A 15,493-nucleotide genomic window follows, 5' to 3' on the forward strand; every position below is an offset into this window, starting at 1 on the left:
AGCCTTGAGTCAACTGCTTGAGTTCAAATCCTGGCTTCACCACTTACCACTTGTATAACTTCAATAGCTTACTTAGTCTCTTTGTGCCTTGGTTTCCCTACTTATAAAATAAGGTGAATAACAATGTCTATCTCATAAGTTATAAAAGGATGCGCTTAAATACCATAGTTAAAGCCCTTACAAGAGTGCCTGGCACAGAGTAATCACTAGATAATAGTGATCAATGTTAGTTCTAGGTCTAATGTAACTTCTGTACAGCAGAAGCAATGACTTAAGCATTTGTCAAGACATTTACAGGTCTTTATTCCATGTGTCATCTTTGTCTTTGAAGCACAAGCGATAAAGTTCAATGGCAAAAACCAAAATTTTATTTAAAATACAGCTGATGTTTCGTTAACTTTGGTTCTATCCAGAAGAGTAATCATAAACTTATTAAATAAGAAGTGGGCCCTGGAAGTTATAGCTCAATCCTTTAATTTGTAGATAAAGAACAGAGAAATGATTACATTGCCCAAGTTAGCCAAGAGCTTATATGTCTTAGTTCATAGACCAGGACATCTTTCATTACCCTATTCTTGAGTCTTCTCTTTCTCTATATTTATATTATGTAGATCAGTACTGTGCAGCATTTAGCATCAGATAGATTCGGGGGGTGTTAATACTAACTGTGCCATTTACTAGTTATGTGAGGTTGGATAATTTACTTAACCTCTGTAAATCTATTTCCTCTTTGTGAAATGGGGGTGATATTACTTGGAGCATCGAGTTCTTAAAATGGACTGAGATAGCATACACACTGTGTCTACAGGGTAGCTCTTTGATGAACATTGGCTGTTGTTGGCCTTGTTGTCTGTTGTTTACATTTTTATAAAGCTAGATGACTTCTCTCCAGCAAATATTGCTGGTTAGGCTTCTCAAATTTCATAAATAGAATGTCAACATCACCAACTGTTCCTCTTGCTTCCAAAGAACATAAATCTGCCCTCAATCAGCAATGCTTTGTCCCTGCATTCTTGGTACTTGTTAGAGATTATAACTTTGGTTTGGCCTCACTGTGACAAGTGAAGTAAGGATGCTTATGTAAGGAACTATATGAAGACGTGTCTTTACTGGAAAATTGGGAAGGAGCTGTTAGGAATCAATTTGTCCAAAACAAAAACAAACAAAAAACAGTACAACAACATGCAATGCAAGGCAACCTTAGTGCATATCCCAAGCTCACATCTTATTTTACTTGCTGTAGAAATAACTGTTTGCCAAAAATATCATTGAAAATATCAATCATTCCATCACTCACTGCTCTGAAAACCATCTTAAGTGAGAAACTGCTTTAAAAATTTAGTGCCTTAAAATTTTTTTTAACTAAAGGTCTCTCCTGAGAAAACCAGCATTTCGTTTTCCTTCCTGTAGTGAGAACTGTGTACTTTACTTTCTTTGACTTTATTTTTTGCCCTAGCTTGCATGTATCTCAGAATCCAATGAGAAGCTTAGTGATAGCATCTGTTACACTAAACCAACAAGGTCTCTTTTCCTTGATATTAATGTATTGTTATTTCATTTAATGTATTGTCACATCACTGTTTATACACACTTCAAAAATCTCTATGGAAAGACAGGGAAATAACAAAGTTGATGGACTAATGGAACTCCTCCTCCAAGGTCATGGTTCTCAAGCATAGCGCAGGTCAGAAGCATCCATAGATCTTATTAAAAGGCATGGCTCTAGGATGCATTCCCAGAGATTCAGATCTGATCATCTGTGTTAAGGCCTTTCAGCAATCTCCCAAAAGATCCTTACACAGTCTATGAACTATACTTTGAGAAACACTGACTTAAGGATTTCTACCTGGAATGTATTTATTCCAGATGAACCTTAACAATTTAAGGAGGAAGTTAGCTTATTTATAATTAGTAGAATAAATGTTAAGATAGCTTCCAATTTATTCATTTGTTAATGCTTACTATATTCCATGAGGTAAATCCAAGGATACAGAGATATACAAGGCATGGTTCAATTCTTGAGAAGTTTTCAAGTTTAGTGAGGAGGATGGACATCCAAGCAAATAATTACAGTAATTAAAGTTCAATGTATTTGCAGTGATATGAGTTTGGGCAGGATGCACAGGCAGGACAGGGGAGATAGTGAGAGGTCAGGGAAAGCCTCAAAGAGGTGAGGTCCCATAGGGCTTAGATTGATGAATACCAGCTCATAGTACAGATAATATCTCAGTGAGTGAAGGAAAAAGGAAGATTTATCATCAAGCACAGGCTGACACTGACTCCTAAGTGGAAAATAAAAGATGCACTAGACAGTTTGGGACAGTATCTATTAGAGGTGTTATGAAAATGGAATGAGCTACAATCTGACTCATAAGTTAACATTGAGTTTATACTCTATGCTGTCTTTTCTTGGACATCATTTTTAAAAGGATATATATCTACCATCCTATCAGCATGGGAACCTAAGTTGGGAGATTTATCTGCAGTCCTATATGGGCATTTAGAATCCTATCTCAAAGGCTACAGAAATGTTCCTAAACTGAGCCACTTTAGATAGCCATGGTATCACATAAGACTAAGGTCCTTTTTTTCTTTTCCCAGCTAAAATTTCTGGTTAGCTAATAGGAAGAAGGAAGGATTGAAGGAAGGAAGGGAGGGAGCGAAGAAGGAAGGAAACTCTGGTTCTTATTAAACTTCAGTTTCTTTGACTGCTGTCAGAGCTCAGTTATCATTCTTTTCATGAGATTAGGTCAAAAATGTTATTTAAAAGTAAGTTAAGATTTTGATAAATACACTATAGTTATATAAGATGTCAACATTAGAGGAAATTGAATCAAGAGTACCTGGAAACTTTCTTATCATTCTTTTACAGCTCTTATGTAAATCCAAAACGATTTGCAAATAAAAACCTTTTGAAAGGGTAAACTAAAAAAAAAAAGGTTTCTGTCCTAATCATTAAGCAGTTTCACATTTTCTCTCATTAAAACCAGAGAATAAACTTTTTAAGAATGAAAAAAAAAAAGTGAATCAGAACCAAAATCCAACTTATTCCTTGGCTTATGTTTAAATTTGTAATATATTTTCAGAAACATTTTAACAAAAATATTCCTAATAGTTGCTCTAGCTACATCTACGACTGAAATCAAACAAATTCACTTTGTGTGGCTCTTGTCTGATTTCCTTGGTAAACACGTCTTACTCACAGTCATTATTCACCATCCATATTTACAAGCTAGGAAAATGTTATTATCTCAAAGGCCACAGAAATGTTCCCAAACCAAGCCACTTTAGAGAATCAGAATGTCACAGAGGCAAGCCAGCCTGACTTTGAGGACTCAGAGAAGACAGTCACTGTTTGTGAGGGTGCCATGTATGTTTTCTAAAGGAACTCATGCTCTGAGTCCTTCGGAGGTGGAGGCAGAGTGGATAAACCTCTTTATGCAGTTGCTCCGCTTCAAAGAGGACAGAAATGTAGTCAGTGGCAACACACCAGGATCGGGTATCTTTGCTTTAGCCACCAAGAAGACAGGAAAGGAAAACCAGGTATTTACTTGGGTGTATTGTTACTATTGTCAGGTTTTCTTTAAATGATTGGAAAACAGAAGAAGAATCTGTTCAGAAACGAAGCACCATAGAGCCTCAATATGATTATTTTCAACCACCTCCGGGCCATTTCTTTCAAGTAAAAAATTCAAAATTCAAAAGGCTCTTTTTCTTTTTTGTGATGGTTATCTACTAGCAAGCATCTCAGACTCAATAATTCTTAAAATATGATGCTAGAATAGATAAACGTAGCCTCTTTAAAAATGGATTCCAATAATCTAATGTTGACTAGCATCTATGTTTTAATAACTGGACCTGAGGAATGGATTTCTCCTTCTCGAGTGATTCTTCTCAATTGAGGAAAGTACTTAAGCACATGATTTAACACCTACCTAAAGGTTATACAAGCCAATCAATATCTGAGATGCAGACGGCTAAGGCAGATTGAAATTTTTAAATAAGATAGAATAAAACAATCTTCTCTCTTTGAAGGTGGTTGGAAAAACAGCTTTCATCAGTCAGGAGGATACCATAGAGATAGAAATACCTGAGGAAGGGAGTGGGGGAAGGGAGGGAAGGAGGAAGGAAAGGAAGGAAGGAAGGAAGAGCTAGGAGACATGGCTTCAAAATTAGCCTCCAGTGCTTTCTAACTGTGTGTCAGTTGCTATATTAACTGCTTTGTACAAATCATTTCATTTAGTCTTCTGCATAATTCCATGAGTTGGGTGTTGCTACCTACATTTTCTGCATGAAGAAACTGAAGTTCAGAGAAGTTAAGCAATAGCACAGATCAAATAGATAGTAAGCAGCAGATCCACTTGCCTCGTTCGTTGTAACGGTATTGTGTATAACTGTCAGGAAATGATTCTAGCAATACAATTCTGATTTCCCAATTTCTGAGTATGTCCTTAGGAAAATGCCCCAGAATGGTATCCTTAGAGTGGCAGACAGAGGTCTTCTTAAGATATTGCCTATGAATAAAATTATAAATAATACCATCCTACAAAGATTAGAGAATGTGCAATTTCAGCCTCCATGGAGACCTCAACTCTAGGCAGCCAAATGCCTATTATCTTCCTGGCTTTCCTCACTTTTGCATTAGAAAGAATGAAAACCTTCCCATAGGTCTGCCTATATTCTCTTCTGGTTTCATTTTTCTCTTTCCACAAGGTCTACATGACCTGTATTATTTTACTAAATATATTCCTTTTATTTTTATCAGAGAATTTTGATGGCTTTCCTCCTCCTATATAATAATACATTTCCTCCTCCAAATTTCACTTCCCAATAACTAATACAGAGAACTGAGCAGGAAAAACTTAATTTACCTTAGGATCAAATCATATTTACCCTCCCCCACACATACACACATTCACACTCAAAACTGAGGAGGCAGACCTTAAAAAGAGCAAATATAAAAATGAATACTGGATAGTCATGACTTTCAATGGAATTAATGACCTAACTGTATGATTATATGAATGCAAATGAAAACTTATGCAATTTTGGAGTTCCTGTCATAGCTCAGCAAAAACAAATCCAACTAGTCTCCACATGAGGATGCAGGTTCGATCCCTGGCCTCACTCAGTGGGTTAAGGATCCAGTGTTGCCTTGAGCTGTGGTGTAGGATCTGGCATTTCTATGGCTGTGGTGTAGGCTGGAAGCTACAGCTCTGATTCAGCACCTAGCCTGAGAACTTCCACATGTCCAGGTGTGGCCCAAAAAAGACAAAAAAAAGAAAGAAAGAAACTTATGCAAATCTTTATTCATATAGGTAAAGTATTTAGAAAGAGTCTTGCTATCCTTCAAATTTGTGAGACTCCATGTATGTGTGTTAGTTTTTGTTCCAGGTACCACAAGATTAGAGGATAAATTAAGATAAGAAGGAAAGATAAGAGGTTCAAAATGAGCAGTCAGAATGTGAACTGGGATTAGCAAGCTTGGAAAAATGAAAATATTTGGTGGACTTTTTTTTTTCATTTTTGTCCAATGGATAGAAGTAGAAACTAGGTCTTTGAGTGGTAACTATAAGGAGATTGACTTCGCTTTGATTTAGAATAAATATATACATATATTTAAATATATAAGTAAATAAATATATATGTTTATATATTCAAACACAATCATTTAAAATGAGTTGCTATGATAGTGTTGAGTTCCCTATATATCAAAGAAGTCAAGAATTGATGGGTATACTATTTAACTTGGATGTTGATTATATCTGATCATATATCCCAATATGAGACATCTCAGATTCTCTAAATGTCCTACTGGACAATCCCAAGAAAGCAGAATAGGAAAATGAATCACTATCCAACTCCTTTTTAAAGTATTCCCTAGTTTTACAAGAGACTGTGCTGGACTTCAGGGGAAAGAAGACACAACAAAAGTGTGCTATGCTGCTCCTCCCCCCAACCCCCACCATGCCCTGCAGCAAGAGGATTGCACATTGGAAGATAAGACTGATGCATTACACACAAAGCAGTTAAAAGAGAATTTAGCGATTAAATGGGAATAAATACCAAGAAGCAGAAGGTTGAAAATTGATAAGTGCTAAAACAGTAACTTCAGAAGTTTAGAGAGATCGTAGTAGGCTAGGTAAGCAGGATACACAGAAAAACTAGGACTACAGTTTGACCTTGAAATAATAAACCATCTCATACATGGAATGAGTGTACTCAAACTTAAACAGGATTTGTAGGTATTCTTGCATATTTCTCTCTAAATGAAAGTAACTTCAATTGTGTGTGCATGTGTGTGAATGTGTGTACATATATGTGTATATTAATACATGAGCATATATAAATATGTGAGTATAAAGATGTATGTTTGTATTTGTGCATAGAAAGAAAGCCTATACATGAAAGTGTAGTATTTAGTAGAACTTCCAAGCCTCTTCCCAGGAAAATGGCAATTCTTGGACATTCTTTCATCTCTTGAGTTGGTCCTACATATCTGCCGAGGAGGAAATGGGTGCATTCTTTCTCAACTGCTTCCAAGTCCAAACAAATCAAGCAAAATGAGCAATAACAACAACGATGAGGTGAAATATAGCAAAGGAAAATCAGCATTGCCCTCAGAGTCCACTTTAAAGTAATGTCTGTAAAAATCAAAGTATTGGAAAGAGACTGAAGGTTTACCTGCAGTTGCTCCAGAACCATAAAAAGAGTAGTGTAAGTCATGAGTAATTAAGTTTCTCAAAACTTCCCGAGACCCTTCAACTTTAGTGGAACAATATAGCAGTCAGATAATAAAGACACTTAATATTCCCACAGCAGTCCCATGCCCATCTCAGGCACTCATAAATAGCTATTTGGCTGGTGAAAGAAAGAAAAAAAAGGGTTTTTTGTTGTTGTTGTTGTTTTTCCCCCCAAGCTTAGAAATAAGCATAATCATGCTGAGGAACTAGAAAGTCATGCCCAGACCAAAGGCATATTCAAATATAATTTTTCAAGCCAAATTTGATCCAACAATGGACCTTCATTCGTTTTTTCTGATTATGGTCTGTGTTACAAACAGGGAATTTCTGCAGTTTTCAAGTGTCCAGATGACCGGTTTTAAGTATGGGAAAAAAAACCTCATTTTTATCCAGTATGACCTTGATGCTTAAAAAAATAAGAATGTGCCACAGACTTGATTGTTGGGGTAAAGGAATTTCAGACAGAATAAAATCTAACTGGAAAATTATAAGTTCATTTAAATTTAGGAGGATTGGGTGTTCAATATAAAAATGAAGACATCTCTCTGGGATGCTAGGTGAGAACAGAAGACTTGGTGTCTGAAACTTGGAGTGGGATTTCTAGCTCTGCATCTGCAGCAAATCTGAGTCTCAGATTCCTTGTCTGGAAAAAATGGGCTGAATAATATCAATTATGTACAATCACAGGGATAGGGTAAGGGCTAAATAAGATAATGTACCATGTGCATGAGAGTACCCATAATCTACAAAGAGCTACACCAATGTATTATCATGAGTTAACAATAGCACTGTTATTTTATATAGTAAGCAAATACCACACTTGACTTATCACTAATTCAAAGAAAGGTCTAAATTGACATGAAAAAAGAAAGGGGGGAAAAAAATAGAGCTCCGTGTGGGAGTTACATCTGATAAGGTTATAGTAAACATTTTAGAATAATTAATTTGGTAGTTGTCTCTTTTCTGGGATTTTTTAAATTTTTATAAATTCTCAACTCCATATACCCAATATAGACATTTTAAAACACATTCTTCTTGGTGGCTTGCTTCACTGGTAGGTTCCTGAAAGATAATGATTGGCTCCTGTCTGTTCTCTGAGCAGCCTCTGGGAATTGATTCAGAGGAGAGAATCTCTGTTGGTTGTAGGCTCTGTTCTGCAGAAACCCCCTAATCCTCTGTTTACCACAACATGAGTCTATTGCCATAGAAATGATAGCTGAGATCCCAGATTCATCATCACTGACTTCACAGCAGGGCCTCGTAAGAGGAGAAGCCACGCTAACAAGGAGGAACACAATTTATCAGAATAGCAGGCAGTCTGTTGCCTTGAAAGAAAGGGTTATTGTCAACATTAAAATAAAAATGCATGAGTGAGCCATGTTGTTGGGTATGCTGTAGTTCATTTTCTGTGTAATACTGCCTGGCTAAAAGTAATCATCTGAAATTTTATGTCATTTAATAGTTTGCTTTTAAAAGGTCAGTGGTTTCCCTCGATTGATTGCATTTGTTTCTTATTGAAATAAGAAACAAGCAGATCCTAACTACTCTTGGACAACGACGTTTCTGTGCTCAAAGATTTCCCTTTTCATGATGTGTTGTTTTTGTTTGTGTGTTTGTGTTTGTTTTGTCTTTTTATTAATAGAAGAGAGTGAACCTGAGCAAGAAACTAAAGGTATTTTTTTTTCTTTCTGCACTGCTTCTATTTAAATGTATGGTTCTATTCAATTGTCTATTTCTCTGACTTTATAAACAACTCTAACTGCCATGATTTTGTAAGGAAATAACAGATGATGTATGAGAGATATTAACTCAGCACCTAACAGCATTATTAGATGGGCTATTTTACTGTATAATAGAGTTACTGAGCACTTACTTTTATTAAGAAAAGACTGAATCAATAGAAATGTTTAAACACTGCATCCCAAACTCTGAAAATACAAAACAAATGAGAATATAAATCTTGCACAGACTGGAAGAGAAAGTTCCTTTGACCAAAAGTTCTGGGGAGGGGATGGGAGGTGTTATAATCTTTGGAGACATGAAAAATGTCTAAGTGCCAGCTTAGGTTTTTATTGTTATTACTCCAAGTGGACAAGTTTTATGCAACTGCTCCAAACCAAACCAAATCAATCACACTGTTCTAACCTAACTTTCGTGTACTTTGGATGAAATTCACACATTCTCATATAATACAGTTTGGCTCTAGGAACAAACCCTAAGGTGCTGTTTTTTGAAACAGCACCTCCTTATCTTAGTATTTCAAATAAGGTATCTGAGAGGTTTTCCTATTTCTAGACATCGGACTGCTTATAAGTTAATTTAGATAAAGTCACTTCACCTCCTCCTGTGTGATTTTTTTATTAGTTTTTGGTTTTGTTTGTTTTCAATTTACTTCTCTCAGTCAGTGCTCCTTTGAATCAAGCAGCCTAAAAAGCCCCTTTAAGGGAGGCTAGAAAAGAAGAAAGAAAAGAACGAGAGAAAAAAAAAAATCTAAACAAGCTCATTGTGTCCTTTGAAATAATTGCTCAGAAACAGAATTTATAAGGGACTTAAGTATTCCTCTGGTCCTATTCCCTTAACAAGAAAAGAGAAGCCATTCATCTCAAGCCAAACTGCTTATTAATTTCAGGATTTAATATGGGTCCCCTGACTGTTAGGCTTTCCATTACACCACCAGTGCAATTTCAGAATGAAAAATGACTCTACCTTCTTATTATAAATTCAGATTACTCCTCAAAATGACAGTTAATAATAAAAGTTATTATATATCTGAAAGTACTTTGAAAAGTAGAACAAGAGAGATGGGACAGGGTTGGGCAAGGGAAGAAGGGAGGGAGGGGAAGGAAGGGAGAGGGAAGGGAGGGGAGGAAGCAAGGGAGGGGAGGAGAGGGGAGAGGTGGGAGGAAGGGAGGTGGGAGGCAGGGAGGGAGGAAGGAAGACGGGAGGAAGGGAAGGGGGGAAAGGGAAAGAAGAAGGAAATGAGAATACAATATAGTTACATTATAAAGGACTCTGGAATCACTGACTGCTTAAGCCCGATTCTGAATATAGGATTCTCAACCTGCAGTTGGCACCATAAACTTACCTAAGAGAAATCAAAGCCCAAACTCAAGAATAGATAGCATGAGAGGAAAAACCAGGAATAAATAGATTGCCCACATCTATTTCCCGTGTTTCAGATGAACAATAACGTACTTGCCCACCAGAAAGCTATTAGGGAAGTCTTCACAGTGAATTTAGGAAGATGATGGATAAAACTATCTGTAGAAAGAAGAGTTAGATTCTTTAAAAATTCATATCAAAACAATTGTAAGCATTTTCCAAATTACTAAGTAATGCCATGCCCTGTCTATTAAACAGCTTGCTTGTGTAACAAAAAACACTTTGATATTGTCTTTCATGCAAATAAAAGGCAAAATTGGGACATTCAAGGGACATTTTATTGGAAACATTTGATAGGAAACTGATCGCATTACTTTTAAAAATGATGACTTGGAATGAATTTTCAGTTTATGGCTACCACTAAAACAATGGGAATTTATTCTTGAACTACGTCTGTTTATTATTACAGGTATATTTGTAATCCATGGAGTAGTCTGGTATTTATATTTAATGGCAACTGGCTTTATTGTTTTTAATGTTTGATAAATGTGGTTCACCTATGCTTGGAATTGGGAACAAACACTGATGGGTATAAAAATACCCATTTTCTTGCTGATAAAGCTGAATGAATAATAAGGCTTTCTTTTCCTTCACCCAAGAATTAGATTCACATCCCTTCTGATCCTTTGCCACTCCTGTACTTTTCACCTAAAATTGTAGGATGGAGAAACCCTGACCTGGGGCACTTACCTATTGCACATTAACCCCATACCTTTCTTGTTTGCTGGGTAGCTGGGAGAATGATGGCCCAGACAGGGTTGAGATACGCATCACTTATGCAAGTCTCTTTCCCCATTCTCACCAATCAGAAGAGTTACTCTTTCATTCATTCAACAAATTATCTATTGAGTGCCCACTATGTACCATGCAGGGTTCTGGGTTGACTGATAAACTGATCAATCATTTGTCTCTCAATCAGCCTGTGTTAATGAACAAAGGAATTTCCACCTTTGTGATGCTTACATTCAAAGGAAAGAGACAGCCAAAAAACAAACGAATCAATAGTTATGGCATGGTGATAAGTGCTACGAAGAAGACACATAAACAAGGCTAAGGAGATTGGGTCAAGAAAACTTCATGATAAGAAGACATTTGAGTCAAAACCCAAAAGACACTGGCGACCTTCTTTGAGGGATGGAAACTGGAAGGAAGCTCTCTTTCAACACAGAAAAAAGAGACACGTTTCTTTTCTATCTTTTGACAAGAAGGTGGGAGTGCAGGAAAGGTCAGCTTCCCTTTACTTCTTGGCTGTCTTTTTTTCCCCTCTTAACTCACCAGGCTTAACAATGAAGCCATAGTCAGCCAAGGCTTGGTCATGAAAACCATGGTCAGCCAAGAGTCAGCTCCCTTGGAGGAGGAGACCAACAGTTGTCAGCACAACCCCACATTCATGAAGCCACCTGCAATGCAACAGTGCTCTTTTCTGTACCCACCTGTGCCCCACTGGACCTCCCAGAAGGTTCTGATATGGGACAGAGCAGCACACTCATTAAATTAACTTCAAAGCTCTAGTGACCTCTAGAATGATGATGGACTCTGTTTTACTTACCATCTCACATAATGCTGAGCTGTGTTGTGCAATATGGATCACCAGATGTTTTGCAACAAGCCCAAATGATATTCCAAATAATGTAATGCCAAGAAAAAAAAAGAAAAAGCCATAAATTACACACACACACACACACACACACACACACAAACTTTCCTTTATGACTAAATTTCCAGGAAGAATTAAAGTCTCTAAATGAAAATTCTTGCCTTCGTAAATTAAAGCAGAAAAAAAATCTAGATTTCATACTTTTACAGTTTCTTATGTTTCTCATCTTTAGCCAGAAGGCTCTCATTCAGGTTCAAGGGCATACTAACCAGTGTTATCATCAGTAGCTTCTGTCTACACTTTCACAGCATTCATGGGATTGAAAGAATCCTACTCTCAATCTTTCAAGGATCTTTCTCTTTTTTCCCAGATTCCCAGAAGCAATGGCACCCATGAAATAACAACTGCAGGGGTCTCACACTCAGAAATTTCTAGACATACAAGTATATCCCCAACCTCTACAAGAGTCACTTCAGCCAAATGATGAACGGGGACGCAATTATATTGTGCAATCTAGGTGTCCATTTTTGTTCCCAGAAAACATCAGAAAGGAAGAGAATAACTGGGCGTGCCCTGGCTCGGATGCCAGTCAGTTTGTGTTAGTTATCAAGAGCCCACAACCTGTGAATTGAGACTAAGTTGGGAGAAATCTCCTATCACATAGTCAGGTGGGGGTACCATGTTTCTCACTGCAGAGGAAATGTACAGTGCCTCCTAACTGGTTTGTCTTCTTGAGAAATTTAGACTTTCCCATGGGGACAACCTCTGTCATCTGGTCTTGATTAACACTTCCTTCCAATCCATCCAGCATATTAGCAACTTTGTATTTTCTATTTCACCTTGGACCCTTGTTTTTCTGGAACTCCATTGCAAGTGCAGCCTTCACCCCCTATTTTAAGCAGGCATTTTTAACCCTGACCACTAGGCTCTCAGGACTGGCTCCCTAATTTATGCGCCAAATGCAAATGACAGTGTAGGGCCCCTAGCTCAAAAATCACTTATAAGTTCAAGACATGGGCAGCAGAAAAATAAGCATGGGGCCCTCTGAGCATGGTTCCCTGTGGGACTACACAGGTCACTCACTCTTGGAGCCGACTCTGCTGACTACCATAATGATGGCTATTTCTCTTGCAATGGAAATTTTCAGGTTGTAAATACTGTCTGCTAGTAAAAGTTTGCCCGGAATAACACATTTTGTTTCAACTTGGAATCATCCCCCACAGAGCTCTGATCTAAAACTGTTTCTAAATCTAGAACAATTTCCCATTGTGATCCAGCAGACATGAACACAACTAGCATCCATGAAGATGTGGAGCAGATCCCTAGCCTTGCTCAGTGGGTCAAGGATCCAGCATTGCCATGAGCTGTGGTATAGGTCACAGACATGGCTAGGATCCTGCATTGCTGTGGCTATGGTGTAGGCTGGCAGCTACAGCTCCAATTTGACCCCAAGTCTGGGAACTTCCATATGCCACAGGTTCAGCCCTAAAAAGGCCAAAACAAAACAAAAAACAAACCAAACCAACAAAAATGTTGTGGTTACTTCTGAACTCTTAGAACTGATAAATCTATCAAATGATCCTCCTCAGAACCTTACCTATCTCAGGTTTTGGATTTGCTAGTAACTTATGCTACTTCAGTGGCAGAAGTTATGTGTCCTATTGCATGTTTTTCTGGAGCAGAAGGGCAGGTTCCATTGCAATTGTTAAAAATTTTAATGTTAAAGTTTTTCAATCTTACAAAAAAGTAGATACACTAATATGATAAATTCCCAAGTTCTCATTATGTAACAGCAACAATGATCAAGTCTACCATTTTTGTTTTATCTAACCCAGAACCATTTTATTGCTGCTGGTTTATTGTAAAGCAAACCCTAGATATTTTTATTATAGTTGATTTACAATGTTCTGTCAATTTCTGCTGTCCAGTAAAGTGACCCAGATATATATAGATATAGATATATATACATGCATACATATATATACACACACATACACATTCAGTAAAGTGACCCAACTATATATATATATATATATATATATATATATGTATATATATATACACACACACACACACACATTCTTTTTCTCACATTATCCTCCATCATGTTCTATCATAGGTGATTAGATATAGTTCCCTATGCTATACATCAGATCTCATTGCTTATCCACTCCAAGTGCTATGGTTTACATCTACTAATCCCAAACTCCCAGTCCATCTCACTGCCTCCCCCTCCCTGTTGGCAACTACAAGTCAGTTCTACATGTCCATAAATTTGTTTCTGTTCTGTAGATAGGTTCATTTGTGCCATATATTAGGTTATAAATATAAGTGACATCATATGGTATTTGTCTTTCTCTTTCCAGCTTACTTCATTTGGTATGAGTGTCTTGAGTTCCATCCATGTTGCTACAAATAGCATTATTTTGTTCTTTTTTATGGCTGAGTAGTGCAAACCCTAGATACTAATTCAATCAACCCATATGTACTTTAACGTAAGGATTTTTTTAACACAATCACATTACCTTTTTCATTACTTAGCCCATCCCCAATTAGCACTAATTTCTTAATATCACTTACTACCAAGACTTTGCAGTTTTTATCTGATTGTCTCAAAAATGTCTTTTTCCATCTAATTTGTTGAATAAGAATCTAAACAAAAATTCACACATAACTTTTGGGACTATGCCTCTTAAGTCTTGTCCAGTCTATAATAATTTCCTCTTTTTCTTCTTTTTATCCAGTGTTATTTATTTATTGAGGAAACAAAATAACTTGCCCTGCACAATTGTCTATATACTTGATTTGGTTGGATTGTATTCTCATAGTACTGTGATTTTTTTGTTTGTTTTTTGCTTTTTGTCTTGGGCCACACCCATGGCATATGGAAGTTCCCAGGCTAGGGGTTGAAATGGAGTTGCCAGCCTACACCACAGCCACAGCAAAGCAGGATCTGAGCCACATCTGCAACCTACACCACAGCTCACAGCAATACCAGATCCTTAACTCACTCTGCAAGGCCAGGAATCAAACCTTCGTCCTCATGGATGCCAGTTGGGTTCACACGGGAATTCCCCTCATAGTACTCTTTAATATAGTTTTCAAGCCTCTAAGTTTTTTGTAGATTGGTAATTAGACCCTGGTACTTACTTAAAATCAAGCTCAGTTTTGTTTTGAGTTTGGAACATGGGGATATTCAGCCAATTTTAAACATATAACCCACTTTTTTTTTTTTTAACACCTGTGCCTTGAGGTTGGCACCTTCCTTGTTTTTCTTCTCTTGGGTTTTGGCTCAGTATTTGTATTTCTAGCATGCTCTTCTGTATTCTTTCTCTTAGAGTCCTCCATATCAAAAGATGGGATGGTAAATTAATCCAGGCCTGCAAATCTGAAAATTAGAACCTGCAAAAAGCACCCAATTGTCCAAACTAATCACACCATCCTTTATCTCCTTGAATTATGTAATCCTTTTAAAGAGGTATTCAAAAAATAGAGCAAATTCTGCTGTCTCTGATTTATCCTTTTCCTGTACATCTCCTGTCTAGTACATACTATCTCCCCTGTACTTCAGAATTCAAACTCCACAAATGTCACAATTTTAGAAGAACTAAACATCAGAGCAGCATGTTGGTTGTGATGTCATAGTCTAATATTATGTTCTTTACTTAAGACCTGGAAAACAAAAGGCAAAAGCAAAAAAGTCTTATATTTGCAGGAAATGGGCAATTAAAAGGATCCCATAATGGTCTACAGAACACTGGATGTGAAGTCAGAGGACTTGAGTTCAGATTTCTCACTCATTCGTTTTTTTGTGACTTTGGAGAAGCAACTTAACTGGCATTTGCTTTCTACATCTACTTGATAACAGCAAAAATCTAGTTGACCTCTGAAGTCTCTTCCAAGGTTAGCGATTCTGATTAATCACTTAATCAGAGGATTAAAAATCCTCTGATTTATTGTACATCCTGAACCTCATTTCCACGCTTTAATT

The 15,493-nt window shown here is 37.1% G+C and overlaps 1 protein-coding gene across 2 annotated transcripts in view; it reads left to right on the top strand.

Moving 5' to 3' along the window:
* The window catches only part of MUSK (muscle associated receptor tyrosine kinase), a 101,061-nt gene that overhangs the window by 38,323 nt on the left and 47,245 nt on the right, over positions 1-15,493 (top strand). Inside the window, exon 6 of one of the 2 annotated variants that reach the window (XM_047768132.1) lies at positions 8,386-8,415. The exons of the other annotated variant lie outside the window; for it this stretch is intronic. Coding sequence (XP_047624088.1) covers positions 8,386-8,415 — 30 coding nt within the window. The remainder of the gene's footprint in view (positions 1-8,385; positions 8,416-15,493) is intronic. 2 annotated transcript variants of the gene reach the window in all.

The sequence above is a fragment of the Phacochoerus africanus genome, chromosome 2 (assembly GCF_016906955.1).
Source record: "Phacochoerus africanus isolate WHEZ1 chromosome 2, ROS_Pafr_v1, whole genome shotgun sequence".
NCBI classification, from domain to species: Eukaryota; Metazoa; Chordata; class Mammalia; order Artiodactyla; family Suidae; genus Phacochoerus; species Phacochoerus africanus.